We start from the raw sequence: 19,816 nt of genomic DNA on the forward strand, positions 1-19,816 counted from the left end.
AAACCTCCAGAAGGCACTGAGGCTTTAATGAAATTTCAGATACCCATATTAACCTTAACCAATTCAATCATTTACATTATCATATCAAACTGGACTGCTTCAGAATCCCACCTAAAGCCATCCCCCCGTAGCCACCTGAAGCCATTCCTCTTCCATTAATCTATCAATCTGATCAAACTTGACATATTGGGAGATCCACGTGAAGCCATCCTCGTACCCTATCTTGATCTGGAAAAAAAATTCAAAGAGGGGTTGGGGAAAAAGATCCTAAAATCGCGAATTTGGTGAAGAAGGGCCTGAATTCAAGCGAAGAAGAGCCTGAAATCGTGTGATCTGCTTTAGGAATTTGTGGATTTTGATTCGAGGTTCAGTTTGAGTTGTTGGCAAGGAAAATGAAGACGTAAAAGAAAGGGTGACGGAGAAAGGATGGTAAGAAGAGTATCCGGGAGCAAGGATGACAAGGAAGAAGATGGAGAAGGAAAAGAAAAAAAAATAATAATTGAGGATGAGAAAGAAGAGATTCACGAAGGAAGGAGGTTCTGGAAGAAGATGGAGAGAAAATAAACGAAAAAAAAATTTGGAATGATAACGAAAGAGTATCATGGTCCAAGAGGGAGAAATGGGCCATAAATGACTAATAAATATATAAATTAATCATTCCTCCACACTCTATACTCTTTTTAATAAATTATAAATAAAAAAATAAATATATAAATTATAAATAAAAATAAAATAAAATGGGAATTATTATTGACACTCCAAAAATCTCATTTTACGCTCCAAACTTTCTATAATTAGAAAGAAAAATATACTAATGAAGAGTGTAGAATGAGATTTTTGAAGTGCTAATAACAATTCCTAATAAAATATTATTATATCATCATACTCTTTTTTATTATATCATTTTTAACCAGTTAACATATTCACACTATTTTTGTATAAAAGTTTACTGAACCCTTAAGAAAAAAAAAAAAAAAAAATTTTACAAAAATTTTACCAAACAGTAAACTACTTAATTTTACCGTTATTTATTTTCACATGATAACGAAAACAGTTTTTTTAAAGGGCGAGCAATATCAAACTAGCCGTGCTCTTCTCCTGCTCCATCTCTCTTAGAATCCAGAGTCTCCAGAGTCCCAGACCATCCACTCCTGTCAACCTTTGCGACTCCGACTCCGACTCCGTACTCACTCTTCTCACTGCCGTCTCGACCACCACGACGGCACCAGCTGTCTCTCCTCTTGGACACATCCCAGAGAACCTAGGTCCCAGAACCACGACGACACCACCCGTCTCTTCTCCTCGACGACATCGGTGCCGTCGAGAACACTGCCAGCGGCCGATGAGATGAGGTTCTTCAATTTCGAGGTATAATTACGGCCAATGAGGTTCGGCTTTTAAATATAAGATGAATTTCAGTTAGCATCTCGATTGGGCATGCTGAAATCCTCTCGATTTCTGAATCTAGGGTTCTGATTCTTATTCAGGCCAATCGATTCTTCAATTTCGTCTGGAGGAATTGTTCAGTTGTGAGCTGAGCTGCTGACGATCATAAAAAATCACCAGCTTTTTGCAGCAACCGACATTTTATTTCTCTTTGCAGGTGATTTTCTTCTGCTCTATATTATCTGGGTTTACGTGTTTTTATGGTGTGGAAACTGGGATTGTGGACTTTGAGCCACCAAGCTTGTAGCTTTTGGATTTCTGATGCTTTCGTTTTTGTTTTGGTGGCACTGGGATTGGGATTGGAGTTCATAAAATTTTGGTTTTGGATTTCCATGCTTTGTTGAATCATATGCTTATATCCCATAATTTATTTTCATGAAATTTTGATGAATTGGGTCTCTTTATTTTAGTTTAAGATATATTCTTCAGTAGATAATTATCATATTTAGCACACATGAACTATAGAAAGTATTTTCCTTTACGGCGGAAATGATCCACACACCTCTATTTATTTTTGGACTGAAAAGGGCTGTGAGGAATGTATTTTCCTTTATTTTAATCAAGAAGTTATGCAATCGTTGGCCCCGGAATTGTATGCATATAGATATAGACAAGTGTTATGTCAAAATTAAAGTGGTTTGTTTTTAAAGAAAACTAATGGAAATGGTTTGAAATTTTAACGATAAGGACAAAATAAAAGGTAAAGTGGATAGTACCAGCATTAACTTTTTAGTATAAAAATATAGTTTTTCGTTCAAGTGAACAATACCGCGAGTTCTTTTTTTTTTTGTTAAAACTCCCTTGTGAGTTTTTTTTTTGTTAAAACTCCCTTGTTTTTAATGTTGCAGCAGTGAGAGCTCATACATAATGGAGGACCTCAAAGAGAAGCTGCTTTCACCAAAAGTCCCAAAACCTGCGTCAGCTGTAAACCTTCGCGAAGCATCGTATCGATCATCGGCCTTTGGAAGGTAACCTTTTCAAGGAGTAGTTGTTCTGGGGCTGAAGAATATATAAGAATTCATGTCTGTGTTGCTGCAATGCTGCTGTGCAATGCAGTTTGTAAATTACCCAAAAAAATAAAAAGAGTTGGACCCGCTCCAAATCGGTCCGTTTGAAACGGGCCGGGTTAGATTCGGTTTCAAAACTCAAAATTCTTCTACCCGACCCATCCCATCCTGTTTAAAACAGGTAAGGTTCGGTCCCTTCAAAATTAAGCCCAATTAAGCCCGGCCCAGCCCGTGCCCACTCCTAAATGAAATGATTATTATTTTTTCTTTCTTTAAAGATAGCAAAGAAAATCAAACCCTCACCTTATTTTATCAACATTGGCTGCAAATCACACATTAACCAAATCCTAATAAAATTAATATCAATTAATATAGACCATTTTCATCGATACATTTACAACAGGCAAACACCTTCAAAACAAATAGGTTAGCTACAATTAGAGATCAAACTTATCACAAATATATATCGTTCTCATATACGTTGAACCTGTGACATCAGATGAAGTCTGAAGACAACTATCCTATTAAACCAAAGGCTGGTTGATTAATTGTGTTAGACTTAATCAATTATTTAAAATAAACCCTGAGTTGTTGTTTGACTTAACTATTCATGACACCCTGATGAAGTTCATCAAAACTATTTTATACATTAGCGTCAAAAGGATAAAAATATAATCTGACTTCCTCACGTATAGGTCGTGTTTCCTTATTGTACAGATTCTACATATATTATTAGGAATAGGATCCTCTCCAGATCCTCTTTGTGCGGATCTGGGAGATTAATCAATCGTGTCCGTTCATCGTACATCGTGCGGATAGAAATCATTTAAAATTTAAAATTGAATATAAATAGTACTTAACGAAAACTGACCGCACGATGTACGATGAACGAACACAATTGATTAATCCCTCAGATCCCCACAAAGAGGATCCTTGTCCATATTATTAAGCCTCAATACTGACGGCTGGAAAAAGTGCAAATTAGACTATCTCTAAATCAGATGTCAAATTTTAAATGTAGGGAATTGTTATTGACATTCCAAATTTCTCATTCTACATCTCAAACTTTCTATATTTAGAAAGAAAAATACAGTGTAGAATGAGATTTTTGGAATGTCAATAACACTTCCCTAAATGAAATGTCATTCAATCAAATTTGAGATTGACATATAAAATTTCTGCTGCCAAATTTGACATATGAGAAAAGATGCTGTCAAATTTTTTTAATTATTTATTTTAATGATTTCTTTTTGAAAGTGGGTTTTACAAATATCATATATAACAAGAAACCATATGGGTTGGAGAAGGAGAAAATCTACATTGTCACGTCAACCATCTAATTAATATTTGACATTTATCTTTTAACACTTTCTATTGAAGATGCTCTTGTATGGTTAAGGTAGAGTATGTCAATGCGCGTGTGGCTTCGACTCTGGAGGGTACCAACTACCAGGTGGAGGTTGCTATATATAAGTACTTTGTCAATGGAAGAAAATAAGATTTGCTTGTAACGTTATACAACATTTACCAATATTTAAAGGTTTGAGAGTGTTAATTTTTTATTAGGAGTAAAATATTAATTTTGTAAGATCGTATAAGGAAGCAAGTTATTCTTCTATGGTCAATTAGTTTTAGGGTCAATCTTTAATTTCTTTCATAATATTAGAGTCAAGTTAATCCACACATCAATTAGTTTTAGGGTCAATCTTTAATTTCTTTCATAATTTTAGAGTCAAGCTAATCAACACAGTAAGCATAATAGCTTACGTACTCACATATCACCCACTACGTGTTGTTCATATGTTACACTTAAATAATGTCATAGGTGAAGAAACGTAAGAGTGTAAACTGCAAGTTAAAATTTGTAAACTGCAAGTTAAGATTTATAAAGAAATTAGGTTATTCTCCATGTAGCCAACTGATTTTTAAAATAAACCTCAGTGGGCTAGTAGCCAACAAGATCCTCTCTGGTTCCTTTTGGCGAGGATCATAAGGATTTGTAATCATTTTCGTTCATTATACATCATGCAGTCAGTTTTTGCTAGGTACTATTTGTATTTAATTTTAAATAAAAATATTTAAAATAATTTTTGACCGCACAATATACTATGAACGGATATGATTCACAGATCTTCAGGATCCTCACAAAGAGGATCTAACGAGTATCTGGATTCGGCTAGTAGTAGGACAAACTTGGACTTTCATGACAGTTGGACAATGAATAGCAGTTAAAATCTTTTACGTTTTTTGTCATATCTGAATCCGTAAAAGAATCAATTTGACATGTAATTGTCGAAAAACAATGAACCCTCCCCGCCACGTAATTTAAATTAACATGTGTTAATTTTGACGCATCCATGCATGCATATTTCAAAGTTTGATCATTTCACCACTTACTAGATGTACTTGATAATATCCTACGTTAAAATATAAAATTACTTGAATCTTTTAGATGAATGAGTTAAGTTGAGCACGTTGTAATTTATTGCTTTGTGATTTTAATTAGGTGAGGTATACAAGTTTGTGGTCCAAACCAAAACTTGACACATGGTAATTTAACGTTTGATTTGTGATTTTAACCAGTGATTTAGATGCATACATATATTTTTAGTTTTAGGTAAACAAAGCACCAGTAAATACATTTAGTCCTCACCTTTGTGGCACATGCATGGACTGATGAGGACAAGCAAGACTTTCTCAATTCTGAATTGCGCGCTTTGACTGAATCTGGTCCTTCTAGACTGCCTATTACCCAAGCATTCCATAACATATTAACAAACAGATACAACGGTCAACTTTAACTGTCAACCCCTCCCCCACCAGCCGTACAAGTCTTCCATGCACCACCAATTCTTCCCTTTCCACATCCACCTTCCACTATAAAACCCCAGATACCTAATAATTCAAATAGCAAAACAAACCCCATTTACCAGATTAACCCTTCTCAAAACCAGCCTGTATAGAGAGAGAGAGAGAGAGAGACAGAGAGAGAGGGAGAGTTTTCCGATGTCCAGTGTCGGTAGAAGTCAGTCTGTGAAGGTTGTGATCATCAACACCAAGTACGTGGAGACGGATGCTATGAGCTTCAAAGATGTCGTGCAAAGGCTAACTGGGAAGGACTCGAGGGTGGCATACGAAGCGCAGGAGCCAGTTACAAAGAGCCCAAAGTACTTTTTGAAAGAGGAAATCAATGGGAGGACTAGTAATAATGTTATGGAATCATCAAATACTTCTACTACTAGTACTATGTCTCGGGATAACTCTTCAGTTTTGATGAGAAATATCTCGTTCAAGGAGTTCGAAAGATTGTTCAGAGAGATGCCTCCAGTAGAGGAGTTTTGGGCTGAGTAATATATTCTTTAGAAAAATTACTCTATATATATAGTTGTATGTGCTAGCTTATAATTGCATAACGTTAATTTGGTTACCCAGTTATTCCATATAAATCATTTCTTCATTCTATACATTTGATTATTACCTGACCGATCAATTTCAGATACAGTAGCATTACAAGTATCATATTTACTAACCCAACTACAAGTCGCATTTCCAAACAAGGAAGATAGATAAAACCCTACTTATACAAGTGTGCATATATATATATAAAAGGTGGATCTGACCTATATAATGCGATCAGAAAACATGCTTGGCCGAAATAATTTATTTTCTCTATATTTAACTGGAAACTAAACTAGCCTTACCATGATTTAAGATTAATTAATAGTGATAAAGCTGGAACCACTTCAAAATTGGTTACACATATCACATAAATAATTAATGTAAGTGCCTGGATTGTGGGGCAGCATGCGGCAATAACATCGATATTACTTAATTCTCACCTGCGTGGCTTTATTTTTGTCACAGAAATTATGGGGTTGATATCCGTTGGCCATCCTTTCATTTGCGCCCTCTTGTGCTACAGAGTATCTGTGGACCAAGCCAACTGGGGATGACCTACTTCTTCTCAACTTGTTTTTGTCATCTTAGGTTTGGTGATTTAGTACACTAGAATATATAAACCAGGGAAAAGGAATGTCCATTCCATTATGATGTATGTATACTTTGGATAATCACGATTCTCAATTTGTTATTCCCTCGCCAAACATATACTTCCTTTTGAGGAATTTTTAAGGGTGACAGAAAAATAGTATATCATGTGTTATAATATAGATAAATGACAATAAATTAATATGTCTCATCTTTAGAGTATATTAACAAAAATCAAATGTACGTGTTATGATTTGAATGGTACAGTAACGCCATGTGGTTGTTAAAGCATGGCTCTTTTTGATGTTATTAAAATGGTAAAGAGTCTCACCTATCAGTATGAGTCTCCTAAAGGAACCAACAAGAGAGGCTCCAAACCGAGCGCTTCGTCATGAGCTACCGCGCACTACAACTAAAGCTCGACCTAATCGCTTTCCGATTTTCACAACCCCTCATTTCAACATAGCTTCATTATCAATACAAACAAAAGCATCTTTCTCAATGTAAAAAACTAAACCATCACTCAACTAATTGAACTACTTGACCTAATCGGGTTACTTGAGCTATCAACTGGAATACTTGAACTAATCAGGTTACTTGACTAGAATCAACCGGACTAGTTTATGGACCAAAGAAAAACTCCCTAACAATTAACCAAAATAAAACCCATAAACTCAATCAATCAACTATTAACAAAAAATCCTAACAATTAACCAAAACAAAAGCCCATATCAAGTCATATCAAATATCCATAAAAATACGTTGGGCTTCCGGTTGTTTGGGTTTGGGGGTTAGATTTATTTAATTAGTTTGTTTTATTTTATTTTATAAGAAACAATAATATCTACACTAAGGAGAGTTGGTTAAACCTCACAATGAATTAGTCATAATAATTAGTTTCAAAAAAAAATTAAGCATTAAAGAAAAATTAAGGACTCGGTCAAAACAACATTGATTTGAGCTAGATTGTTTTAAGCATTAAAGAAAAATTAAGAACTCGGTTAAAACGATGTTGATTTGAGCATTAAAGGTGCAACAAACTTTTGAGCTGATTCAGGCATTTAGTCGAACTATATGAATTTCTGGTTTGATAGTGTTGAGAAAGTGAAGATTCTGGACAACAAAGGGGCGATACAGTTGCTTATCAACCACTGTTTTGGCTTTCACAAGGCACATGATCACTCTTGTCCCTTGATGGATCCATCATTGTGTTTGCTAATTTCTTTTGGAACTTTTGTTAGCCTGCTTTTGCAAGATCTTTGTACGATATCCTTTTGAACTTTGTTGCATGAATTAATCACCTATGTACATGCATCCAATTGATCACATTAATAAAGGTAAACTTACTAAACTTAGCTTCCCTACAATGTTGCCCACAAGTAGTATGGAATCCACCTCAATTACAATACTAGAAAATTCTCAAATTGGTTTAACAGCTACACTACAGCCCAAGGAAGTGCCTTTTTACTTCCATGTCTTTCACACAAACCTAGATAAAACCAAGATTACACAATTGGAAATGTTAATTAGTAAAAGAAAAACGTATTACTATTTGATTGAATCATTTTTGTAGGTGTTAATATGGTTAAATAATTTTATGGGTCAGAGAGATAGAGATAGAGGACAAAATACGAGTAATAGATACAAGACACAGTTGCACCCTCCATAACCAATTTAGATGAACCAACACGTATGTATTCATTTACATCTTAAATGTATTAATTTAAACCTTAAATTATCCACTTTGTAGGATTACATACATTTTTTATGTTTTAAGACAAGAGTCAAAAATACCGGTTTTGGCGTGAGATCATAGTCCAAGTCATATGGGTGTCGACAAAAGCAAACCATGTCATGGGCAATGCAATTTGCTTTATTAAAATTTTCCATTTTTATATATAGATGTATGGTAAAATGTATGGTATAAGATTCCTACCTTAGCTCATGGAGCGTTGAAAACACTCAACCTCTTTTTTTTATAACACTCACTTAGTGGGATAGATAAAATCGAGTGTAATGGTGTCCTAGAATTTATATCGTCGATTCTACTTAGTTGGTTAAGACTTTGTTATTGTGAATAGTACCACAATTGACTTTTTAATGTAAAAATTAAATGGTAAAATGAATAGTACCACAATTGACTTTTTAATGTAAAAATTAAATGGTTAAAATTTTGAGTTTTAATTATAAAGACAAATTAAATAGTAAAGTGAATAGTACCACAATTGACTTTTTAATGTAAAAATATGATTTTTCGTTAAAGTAAACAATACTGTGAACTTTTTGTTAAAACTCCCTATATATATATATATATGGGTGATGCATTTTATTATATCAGTTTGAACTTTGGGTTCATTAGGGTTTTTGAGTGAACCACTGAACATTCACCCCTCCCTTTTCGTTTTGTTCCTCCGGTGCAAGCTGATAAGGACAGGGCTGTATTTTATGTATATAACTTTTTTTTTGTCAGTATGTATATAACTTTAGAATAATACTATTTTGGCACGCGAACATATGTAATTTGTTGACAATTTTAGATGAAGGTTCGTCGTTATATTGTATACTAGACTCGTATGAATTTGAAAGTGTGTTAAAAAATATCAATTTTTATTCTTTACGTAATATATGTTTGCCTCTTCATGGAGCTAGTCGTAAAGGAATGGATGAGGATGGATATAACTATTACATTCTAAATATCTGTCCAATTAAATATATATTGAATTGAATTTGCTACAATGCAAGATCGGATAGAGATAAAAAAAAAAAAAATAGTTTTAAAAATAATCACCATGATAACTATATGTTTTGTCGAAGAAACACTTCAAAGAGCTCTATTGGAGAAAAATTTCTAATCTACCTAATTTTCATGTTGTAAATTATTGTAATTGTTTTTTTAGAGCGATAATGTTAGGTGGTTAGATAGTTAATTGTTAGGAAGGAAGAGAGTCGGTAAGATTCTAACTTGCACCAAGAGTGTATAGACGTGATTGATTTTTGTCACTATGATAAAGTGTCATATAAACTATAATTGATGTGTACAAAATTTTACATACAAAACGCTTTATTAAAAAAACTCACAATGACTTGATTTTATTTTGAGTAGAAAAGGAATGTCATGTTATACTCGTCTACATTGATTAAGAGAGTTTTTCTTTTAATTAGAATGTTATTTTAACCATAGTTCAATTACAGTTCATATGACAAATTTACGATATTGATTTTCCTCAACTGTTATACATTATGAAAATTCTAAAAAGACAACTTTTATTTATTTATCATATTGTAGTTATTAAATTCGAAGAAACATCAAACACTATTATTCACCCATATTATAAAAAAAACCTAATGATCAAGATTGATCAAACTCGTGAAAAAAAGAACAAAAACCTAATGATCATAATTGATCAAACTCGTGAAAAAAAAAGAAGAAGACCATTATTGACCAAACAAATTGTAAGTTGGGGGGGGGGGGGGGGGGGGGCGGCGGGGGGGAAGTGGTGGTGTGTTTCAGAATGTTCAGATTAGAAATAATGTTTTCAAATTCTGAATTTTTAGCATATTTCAAAAAAATTTAAATTGGAGTAATCTGAAAAATTTGAGAACATAAATCGAAAATTTCATATATTATATAAGTTTTTGAATATTCTCTAATGTTTTTGTAAATACAAGTTATTATTCTTTTTAATATTTAATATATGGTTATGTATAAATTCAATTAATTATGTGGTAAACTAGTATGCTATTGCTTACTCTTTTTAATGTAAAAAATATGTTTAATATAAAAACAATGAGCAAAATATATTCAAAAGCAACAATAAAATACTAAAGTTGATCACAAAATATAAAATATATAATTTGAGTAACTATAAAAATCAGTATTTCAGAAGTTTTCATATCAAAATAAGCTCGAAACATTTAAAAAAAATCAGATAGGTAATTCAGAAGCCTCTTAATTTCTAAATATATTCCAATTTTCGTTCTAACTTTTTGGAAATATTACTATCTGAATCGAAAACACCATTCCAACTTGCAGCTTAAGACGATGAGAGATTTTTCAATGTATCCGGATCACGGAACCGTATGTCACATATTATTATAGAAGTATAGGAAATGTTTTTTTAAAAATTTCCATCTACTTGAATAATGATATATAACGTATGTGTGTGTTTCGAGTACACTAAAAAATCTTTTGTAGGTGAGAGAGATCAAATGAAGACGAATAATCATCGCTTTCCTTTTTAGACAGTTGGAAACCAACCCCCAAAAACAAAAAATCATTCGACACAAAAAGCACAGCAGAAAATAAATTATCAGACAAAAAAAAAGAAAGAAACGAAAACAGAAAATAAATTAGAAAAAAAAAATAAAGCGGGAGTGTGGTGGACGCGGGAAACGAGGCGCGTGGAGGGAAACAGAAGCGTTGGGGCTTCTCTTGCTCTACCCTTCCTTGTACTTATTCTTTCCTCGCCGACTACTCCCACCGTCCCTTGCCTTGCCTCCTCCTGTTGACCCCTCTCTCTCTCTCTCTCTCATATTTTTGTATAAAACTTTCCGTCCGGAAGAAAACAACCAATTACGCGAAAGTAACCAGTTTAAAAATTAATAAAAAAGCATCGAAATTATTATTATTTTTTAAATAAATAAAAAGAAGAAAAGTATAAGAGGAAATTGTGTGTCTGAGAGAAAGTTGTAGTCGTGTTTTCTGTTCCTCTTCTCGTCAACAAATCACTCTTCCTACTTCATCCCCTTCCTCCACTCTCTCTAGCATCTGGAAGTGTTCTTCTCCGCTCTCAACAATTCCAAGGTTCGTTTTTCGGTTTCCGATTGCTTATTGTTACTGCTTCTGGATTTTCAGCTTAATTGCAAACTTTGCGTCCGGCTAAACGGTTGTTAATTCGTAATTATTGTGTTGTTAATGTTCTTTTGAAATTTGGAAGTGGAAATTTTGAATTTTGGAGTGAATTTTGGGGGTTTTGTGTTCGGATTTTGCTTTTGGTTGTGTATTTGCTGTTGCGGAGTTGTGTTGCGGAAGCAGATTGTTGCCATTGCGACTCGTGAAGTGTCGCGGCCGTTTAAATTAGGGTTCTTCACGTTGCTCCGCCGAGTGCGGCGTTTTCAGTTGACTTGTGCTTCATTTTCTTTGTTTCTCGAGCTTTCAATGTTCTTCTAATGGAGTTCAGGGGTTTGTTTTAGGAGTTTTTTTGCTTCCGCTTTTCAATTTTATAACTCTGGCAATGTAAAATAGAGGAAATTGCCGCCAGTTGAAGTGCAGGTAGAGTCTTTAGTAAAGATGACATGGTTCGGGTATACTGTGAGGTTTCTTAGGGTTCTTGGTGAAGTGCATGTGCTTTATTGTAGTGTGAAATTGGAAAATATCATTCGGAGTTTTGCACGTTATTGTTTACACTACTCTTTGCTTAATTGTTGTTAAAGAAAAGCATTGGGATGACTTCAGGTTCCATGTTTGGTTTGTGCTTTTGTGTATTCATTTTAATATGATAGCGACCATATTTTTTGACCCCAAAGTGAGGTCAATTGAATTCTTTGCTGTAAAGTTTGTAATATGCATCAGGATTTTTTTTGTTTATGGATGAAGTTTTCCTTTTCTTTTTCTTTCGGAGGACTTTATGATGAGGTTGTTGCTTTTGTCTTAATCAACTGCAGGATTCCGAGGGTTTATTTTGGCTGCAAATGTTGGCTGTTCAATTGAAAGCATTTTTCTGGTTTGCTAAATGTGTTGGAATACAATAGTTAATACCAAATTCTCGCTTCTCGTTGAATATTTCCAAAAGTAAAGTTGACTGTGTAACAATATGTTTTCATGGTTCATAGAAATTGGGAACTTCGAGAAATTGGTATGTTATTCTTGTTACTCTCGTTGATTTGTTTTGATAAATTGAAGAATAAGTGAGAAGAAGAGAACCATATTCAATGGGTAATAAGCTCGGAAGAAGTAGACAGGTGATTGATGAGAAATACACAAGGCCTCAGGGGCTTTACCACCACAAAGATGTGGATCATAAGAAACTGAAGAAGCTCATACTTGAGTCCAAACTTGCTCCTTGCTATCCTGGAGATGAAGAAGGCACTTGCGATCTTGAAGAATGTCCAATTTGCTTTCTGGTACAACTTCTACTGTGATCCTTTTTATTGTTCTTATACGTTTTCTTCTTGGTATTCTATGTACCCTGTCTTTTGCTTTCTTTGAATTGAAGTTTACTCGAAAATCCAAATTCCCTTCTACTTTTCTGTTTCCTGACCTGAACCATACAGAATTAAGTTGAATATTTTGGATAGATTTCTGGTACATGGTAAATGGGAAGCTTTATCTTAATTTCTTCTTAGACACCATTATGGGAAGAACCCACATAATTTGAATTTATGAAGTAGTTAATTGAATTTTAATTCGTAATTATTGGTGTTGTGCAAGACTTCTGACTATCCTATTTCATCCTTTTCTTTCTTGTTTCAGTATTATCCAAGTCTTAATAGATCAAGATGTTGCATGAAAGGCATTTGTACAGGTTACAATCGTGCAAACTTTTACATTTGATATGTCAGCTGTTTGCATGTGAATTGATTAGTTTTCATTTCCCCGCAGAGTGTTTCCTGCAGATGAAAGTTCCCAATTCAACTCGTCCTACGCAGTATCCTTTGTTATTGATGTTATACCTCCATTATTCATTTGTTACTTCCTGCTCTTTGTGCTTGTTTTACTTAACATAATTAGGTGCCCTTTTTGTAAAACAACCAATTATGCTGTGGAGTTCCGTGGTGTGAAAACAAAGGAAGAGAAGGGCCTGGAGCAGATTGTAAGCATAGATCTGTTATAAAAGCTGATTTTATTTGAATTGTGGATTCTTGTTCTACTGATTTTATCTAGCAGATGGAACTTGGAAATTACTTACATTTCTGAAAACTCTGTAGGAAGAACAAAGAGTCATAGAAGCAAAAATCAGGATGCGACAGCAAGAACTTCGGGATGAAGAAGAAAGAATGCAGAAAAGACAACCGAGCTCTCCAAGAAGAAGCATGGCACCAATGGGAGATGAATACAGCTCAGTAACTGGTATGCTATCTTTAAGATTGTGGATTGTACTAGTGTACTGGTATTCATTTGTTAACGTAATGACAAAATTTTCTGGCAGTTCCATCTTCCATTTCTCCGGAAGGAGAGGAAATAGTTTCTTCTCAAGATTCATGTGCTGTCTCAACATTTAGACAGCCTCCATCTCCAAGAGTGTACAGGTTTACACTTTTATTTTTTATTTACTTTAGTTTATCTTTTTATTTCTGGCCTGTGTATTTAACCATGGAACAAATTGGGTTCAAAATATTTGAGATATCTGTTTCCTTGTGTTGTCGTGTCCTAGTTTGTAGATTAGAAAAATATATGATTGCATCTAGAAAAGAAAGAAAACAAAGAGTAGGAAATTACTGCAGCATAATTATCCGAATCAGAATAGCTTTCCATATCTTCATGAAACTTTAACTAGTTAGATCCCAGTTTGTTTACAAGTGAACAGGTTCTCTAGTTTTTCCAATCAAAACCCTTCATGTATGCATCTTTGTCCATGTCTGTACCTATGTAGTGCAATTGTGTGAAAAATTAAAAAATTTCCGCCAGGGAGTTATCTGGCTTTTCACATCAGAAATGCCAAAATTTTGAGATTAAAAGGCTCTTAAGTGTAGTTGTTGTACGAGATACATGACAATTCGAATACGACTCAAGCATGATATGGCACAACTTGATTGCCAGCCATGATCCTATTATCTATTTTAAATTCTGAAATTGCTAGGGAGGATGAATTCGACGTGGATCTTGAGGATTTAATGGTCATGGAAGCAATTTGGCTTTCTATTCAGGTAAAAGTTGTAAATTTGTTGAAGTAACTATTTCTGCTTGAAATATACTTCATTTCAAACTGCATGAAAACCATGTGTTACACTGTTCAAAGTGAAACCCAATACTTTTTAATGATTCTCTTTTCTTATTTATTTTACTTTGAAATCTAGTATGTGGTTGCTTAAGTGCTTCTATGAAGGTAATGTGATTTTCATTGAGTACTCATAACTGGAGTGTAAGTAGTGATATATTCAACTAACACCCGATAGTGAAATGAAGGCAAGGATGCTTAGGTGAACAGAGAGTTGTGAACTGCATATCCTTGAGGCTGAAATGCTCAGTTTGCAATATGTATAGCGTTGGAGCTTGTACTTTTGACATATGTATCAGACATAATTAAACTATTTTGAGTTAAAGGTCCCTCTTATCAAACTATTTTGAGTTAAAGATATCTCTACGTGGATAATAGTTGATCTAATCTTTATATTTAATAATCCTACTTTAATCTTGAGTTTAGAACTTTAGATGAGCGGTTACTAGGAAAGATAAGATGACAGTATTTCTAATACGGATGAAAAGTGTTCATCAGACAAAATATTGTTGCTGTTCCCAAAATTTGTTGATTGCATCCTTGCTATTGGTTTCAAAAATTCTGAAAACATTTATATTCCTAGATGTAAAACTCTTAAAAGTGAAATAACAAAATGAACAACAATTTCTATCCAGCAATGGGAATCTTGTTTACAGCAGTTATCTCAAAAATATGTATATACTTCGAACATGAGTATATCATGATGTGTGCACACCTCCACAAGAGTATTTCAAATGTTTTGGTGTTGCTTTCATTGATGATGCAACCAATAACTGTTTTCATTTGTGATAGTTACAAGTAAGTTTTGTAGTATTTGAAGTTTATACCTTCACTTTAGATACTAGAAGACACATACATGCGTGTGGAGAGGTTGTGTCACGTTAAATATTTGATATATGGGTGTTATAAAGATTGTCATTTAGTCAACAATTGCTAACTTGAGTGCACTGGGAAATTATTGAAGTGTTGGCTTTGTTCGATATTAGTTTCTTTGGGGCATTTTCTCTTGTATGCTTCCTGTGTACCAGGATCACACCTTTTCTTTTTCACTTTTTATATCTGTTAATTTATGATGTTAATTTTCCGGCCTTCCAACTCTTCTTCTTTTCTGCACAAAAATTTTAATTTCAGGAGAATGGGAGACAAAAGTCTTCATCTTATGTTGATGCTGCTCCACCTGAACAATTTGTCTCAAGACAAAACGTTGTCTCACAGGCCATGGCTTCAGTTTCCGGTTCATCTTCACCATCCGGGGGTCTTGCCTGTGCAATAGCTGCCCTTGCAGAACGACAACAAACGATTGGAGAATCCTCTACAAATCCTGGTGGCAACGTGTCGGGGTTTAGTATGGTTCCTGGCACTAGCAGATTTTACAACAGGGTGGACAGAGGACCTGAGAATTATCAAGTTGCAGTGACCTCTTCTGAAATGTCAATCAATCACAGGATGCCTTTGACGCAGGATGACAGAGAATGGGACGCTGACACAACACGGACGGGTTATGCAAGTTCTGACACAACAGAAGATGTCGGGAGTACATCTGCACGACCAGCGGGGAGTGAGATTGAGGGTGATCTTCAAAATGCCCCCGGCACTATCGTTCCCGAGAGTTTTGAGGAGCAGATGATGCTGGCCATGGCCGTTTCTTTGGCTGAGGCTGGAGCCGTGGCTAGTGGATCTGGAGTTTCCTGGCAGTAGTTGGAAGTCAATATACAAGTGATAGTTAATCCTGAAACAGATATGTTGTGGCCATTGCAGTTGCTAGCTGAGTCTCGAGCACGGAAACTGCACAAAAATGGAAGGGAAAAAATTCACGTAACTAGTCGAAAGGTCAAGGCAGTGATGAATCTCCCTCACTTTCTCAGTCCCTCTATGTTTCTATATAGATGTGAAAGGAAAACAGATTATTCTAGTGAAACGAAAGGCTTCTGGTTTTGCTATTCGTTCTGATTTCTACCCTTACAGCTTGATTAGCGAGTAACGAGGATCGTTATCATTCTTTTTACGTGTTTAAAATGTGCGACTCATTGTTACCATGTCGACGGTGAAATGGAATTCTTTCCTGGTTGCACCTCCGTACATTGGAAAAGAAATACAGTTGAATCTGGAAATATGAAATGGAGTTTTCGATTGTTGTAATCCTAGTCCATTCAAACTTCGGTAACGAAGGGAAAACAGTAAAGCCCAAAATTGTTCACAAAACAAGTTGTACATAGGTTTTCGATTGTTTGCATGGAATCAATCAATGATAACTACCAAATTTTGTTCGAGGTGAAGATAAACAATGAATTAATGGGGAAGGAAAAGTTTTCTTTTACCCAATAAAAATTGGGGTTGATAGGAAGAAATTAGGGGTACAAGTTGGATTGGGTTTCTGATTTTGGACAGTTTCCTAAAAATTGGAATGGAAATCAGAATCCATTCAGCAAACGCGATAATTCTGAATCTTTCCAAAGTGATCCGAACTTATTCCGAAAAAGTACTTCCAATTAGTCCGATTTTCCTACATTCTTGTTAGAGTAATGCTAGGGAGACTATCAACGTTGAAGTAATAAACCAATCATCAACTTCCATATCCTTTAATTTTCAAAACTTTATCTATAAATTTAGTCTCTCTAGCATTGCTCTTATTGGTATCATAGTTAATTTTATGGCCCACTAGACTAGTCACCGATGGGATTCGAAATCCACGACATCATGCAAGAGCTCAGTTCCTTTTCACCACTGTGGTAAATGACTACTTGTAGTCTTAAGGTCTGTTTGATAATCATTTCATTTCACTTTTTTAGTTTTGAGTTTTTATTATTTTAAAAATTGAAAATCAAAAATACAAAACTGAAAGCTATTTTTTGAGCTTTCAGTTTTCAAAAAGAGTTCAAACAAAAACTAAAAACATAATAGATATCGAACAACCCTAAATGTACTGTATCTTCTACTTTCAACTCGGACACAATTTGCTTCCATTTCATCCTAGTAACTCCAAAAGGTTTCCGAGAGCGAGGGGAAGTGCCAAGTGCCAACAGCTAACAATTGGTGTTTTGGGGGGTCGGGTGGTGGGCATAAACTATGGCCAATCTTGAAGTGTCAAGTCTTAACTAATAATGTGTGGTGGAGAGGTGGATTTTATGAGACCGGGCCTCAGAGTAGGTGAAGAGATATCATAAAACATTAAGTTTCACATGCAGTGTCTCTTTCTACAGTTCAACAAAACTCAGCTACTCATCTTTTGGTTCCATTGCATATCCATGAGACTCAAAACTTTTCAAGCTTTGCAATTTCAGTGAGGACCACACGATGACCTACATTCCTCACTCTTTCACTGCACAAATGCCCCCATATCACATAGAGAGACCAAAGGGACCAGTACCTTGGTTTGCCAACAATTTGAACTCGTCAAATTTGACTTTGGACCAAAGTTAGGGTTTCACCACTACTAACTAACTAAAACATTTGATTCTGCAAAGGCCTCGTAGCTCTTTCCTCCGTTTAAGGTATTGTATTCGAGTTTTTATTCTTTTTTCTAAATATCAATTTTCTCTATATTATGTCAGTTTTGCGTTAGGATTCATCTCAAAGGATATGTTGGGGTTAGTCTCTAAAGAAATTTAATCACGATTTAGTGCCGTGTTTGCTCTTCACTGCAATGTCTCTTGAAATTTGGGCTGATGAATCTGTTGTTTTTGCAATTGCTTGTGCATTGTATTTTTTTAATTTGATAGTATAATATCTCTTCTTTTCAAAATATGCTTGTTTAAAAAAGTATAACATTTGAATCCAACTTTAATTTGTCTTCTCAAAACAAAGTTTTGGGGCTGCAAATTTATATATCAACTAGGAAGGCAGCCAAATCCCATCTAATTTCAACAGTTCTTAGGTTTGACTTATGACAAATGAGTGATTGAGAACCAATCCCATCTACTTTCAATAAGAATGTGGTGTTATCTAGAGATGCAAATGCTAATGCTCAATGCCAAAATTCGAATAAAAGAAAGAGAAAACAAATGGACATCAAATGTTTCGTTGCATATAATGATCTCAAACGATACGTCTTCTGTTGCGATTTCAAAGGTACTTCATCTAGTTATTTTTTCAATCCAATATCATTTAAATTTCGTACCAAATTGAATCCAAAATATAGTATAAAAACTTCAGAATGTGAGTACCAATGGAACCCAAGAGGTTGAGGCGTAGGAGCCAAGTTGAGTCAACAGGTTTTGATTCTTGTGTAATAGTACCGAATTGTATTTTGTTACGAACACATTACTTGCTTCCATATGGAGCACGTTTCCTTCAGATGGCACATTAATAAACTCCATTACTTGCTTCCATATGAAGCATATTAATAAGCACGTTTCCTTGGTTCAGTGAAAAAGTACGAACAACAGCTTTTTAAAGGAAAAAAATGAGAGGTCTTGGTTCAATATTTTCATGAATTTGCTTAATCGTGATTTCGCGTATGATGCAATTCTCAACTAACTTTTCCTAGACTGAAAAAGAGTGGATAATAATGTTTCATCACCATTTATCATCTTTTTTTTTTTCTTTTTTTTGAAGAAAAAAATCATTGGTTGGATAAGGCACACTTGAGTAATGACAGTGTGACCCCATTGAATTATTGTTAATTAGTACCAGTCATGTTAACGTGACACTATCTTTTATTTAAAACCATGATTATACCTAGGAAATTATTAATATGAAATATGAGTGGGGTCAATACACTAATAATTATGAAATTATGAGTACTGTAAAGATTATAAACAAATTATTAGTTCTAAGTGGCATTGTGTTAAGTCTAGAGTCTAGACTCCCCTGCAATTTAGAATTGAGAACGAATTTGCTCACCATCTTTAGTGAGCAGTGAAGATACATTACTACAGCAATATGTTTGTTTCATGAGTTTGATTGAATCTAATCACCGCACAAATTTCAGAAACTAAATTCAACAACTTATATATATATATATATATATATATATATATATTGACGTACTACTTAATTTAACGGCATAAATTTGGTGACAATGCTCCTCGCAAATTAATGATGGTGAGCAATTTTATTGTGTTTTGGATTTAGTAAGAGGAGAAATGTTAACGGCACGTAACTTTCTATAGACTCTTTGTCAGATTAGAATTCTCTCCTATCCTCTTTCCATCTCTCTGCCCTTTTCATCTCTCTTCTCACATTCTCTATTTTGTCTTTCTTTTTCTATAAAAAAATTAATATAAGATGTGGCTTAACCGTGACCGTTCAAATAGGAGGGAAGGAAAAAAAAGAGAGGAGAGAATCCTACTTCCTCTTTGTCACCTCATGCTTTTAGCACAATGTTTTATAATTTTGGCACATCAATTAACGTCAAACTGTGAGGTGGTAAAGAGTCCACAAAAAATCTTATTTTTGAGAGAGTTTTCCTAACATTTCTCTGCTAAGAGTTATACAATT

General features: G+C 34.5%; 2 protein-coding genes and 1 long non-coding RNA gene across 9 annotated transcripts; all 3 read left to right on the forward strand.

The window, feature by feature from the left end:
* Positions 1–1,079: 1,079 nt before the first annotated feature.
* On the forward strand, positions 1,080–4,078 carry LOC148693757 (uncharacterized). Of its 4 annotated transcripts, none has more exons than XR_015952672.1 (4): positions 1,080–1,388; positions 1,488–1,603; positions 2,295–2,414; positions 3,853–4,078. It is a non-coding gene; the product is annotated as an uncharacterized LOC148693757 (long non-coding RNA). The 4 variants fall into 4 exon arrangements; XR_015952673.1 differs by having other exon boundaries at positions 3,857–4,078; XR_015952670.1 differs by lacking the exon at positions 3,853–4,078 and having other exon boundaries at positions 2,295–2,529.
* A 1,278-nt stretch (positions 4,079–5,356) lies between these two features.
* On the forward strand, positions 5,357–5,880 carry LOC137728414 (VQ motif-containing protein 1-like). The gene has a single exon (XM_068467209.2). The coding sequence runs from the start codon at positions 5,460–5,462 to the stop codon at positions 5,802–5,804; it is 345 nt and encodes a 114-aa protein (XP_068323310.2). The 5' UTR covers positions 5,357–5,459; the 3' UTR covers positions 5,805–5,880.
* Positions 5,881–10,862: 4,982 nt separating this feature from the next.
* Positions 10,863–16,320, forward strand: LOC137729592 (E3 ubiquitin-protein ligase DA2L). 4 transcript variants are annotated; one of them, XM_088677791.1, is made up of 10 exons: positions 11,053–11,244; positions 12,105–12,190; positions 12,343–12,563; positions 12,913–12,964; positions 13,042–13,087; positions 13,171–13,252; positions 13,368–13,509; positions 13,589–13,688; positions 14,240–14,306; positions 15,509–16,320. In XM_088677791.1, the coding sequence occupies exons 3-10, from the start codon at positions 12,372–12,374 to the stop codon at positions 16,073–16,075; spliced, it is 1,248 nt and encodes a 415-aa protein (XP_088533917.1). In that variant the 5' UTR covers positions 11,053–11,244; positions 12,105–12,190; positions 12,343–12,371; the 3' UTR covers positions 16,076–16,320. The 4 variants fall into 4 exon arrangements, with proteins under 4 accessions (XP_068324670.2, XP_088533917.1, XP_068324673.2 ...); XM_068468569.2 differs by having other exon boundaries at positions 10,863–11,244; positions 12,105–12,563; XM_068468572.2 differs by lacking the exon at positions 12,105–12,190 and having other exon boundaries at positions 11,107–11,244.
* Positions 16,321–19,816: the final 3,496 nt, after the last annotated feature.

The sequence above is a fragment of the Pyrus communis genome, chromosome 10 (genome assembly GCF_041283825.1).
Source record: "Pyrus communis isolate YQ-2024b chromosome 10, ASM4128382v1, whole genome shotgun sequence".
NCBI classification, from domain to species: domain Eukaryota; kingdom Viridiplantae; phylum Streptophyta; class Magnoliopsida; order Rosales; family Rosaceae; genus Pyrus; species Pyrus communis.

What these genes read in the sequence shown, in the direction of transcription:
- LOC137728414 (XM_068467209.2), top strand. Translation starts at nt 5,460, where the DNA reads ATGTCCAGTGTCGGTAGAAGTCAGTCTGTGAAGGTTGTGATCATCAAC.
- LOC137729592 (XM_068468569.2), top strand. Translation starts at nt 12,372, where the DNA reads ATGGGTAATAAGCTCGGAAGAAGTAGACAGGTGATTGATGAGAAATAC. An exon ending in CATGAAAGGCATTTGTACAG is followed by an intron (nt 12,965 to 13,041) that starts GTTACAATCGTG and finishes ATTTCCCCGCAG; the next exon opens with AGTGTTTCCTGCAGATGAAA. An exon ending in CCATCTCCAAGAGTGTACAG is followed by an intron (nt 13,689 to 14,239) that starts GTTTACACTTTT and finishes TGAAATTGCTAG; the next exon opens with GGAGGATGAATTCGACGTGG.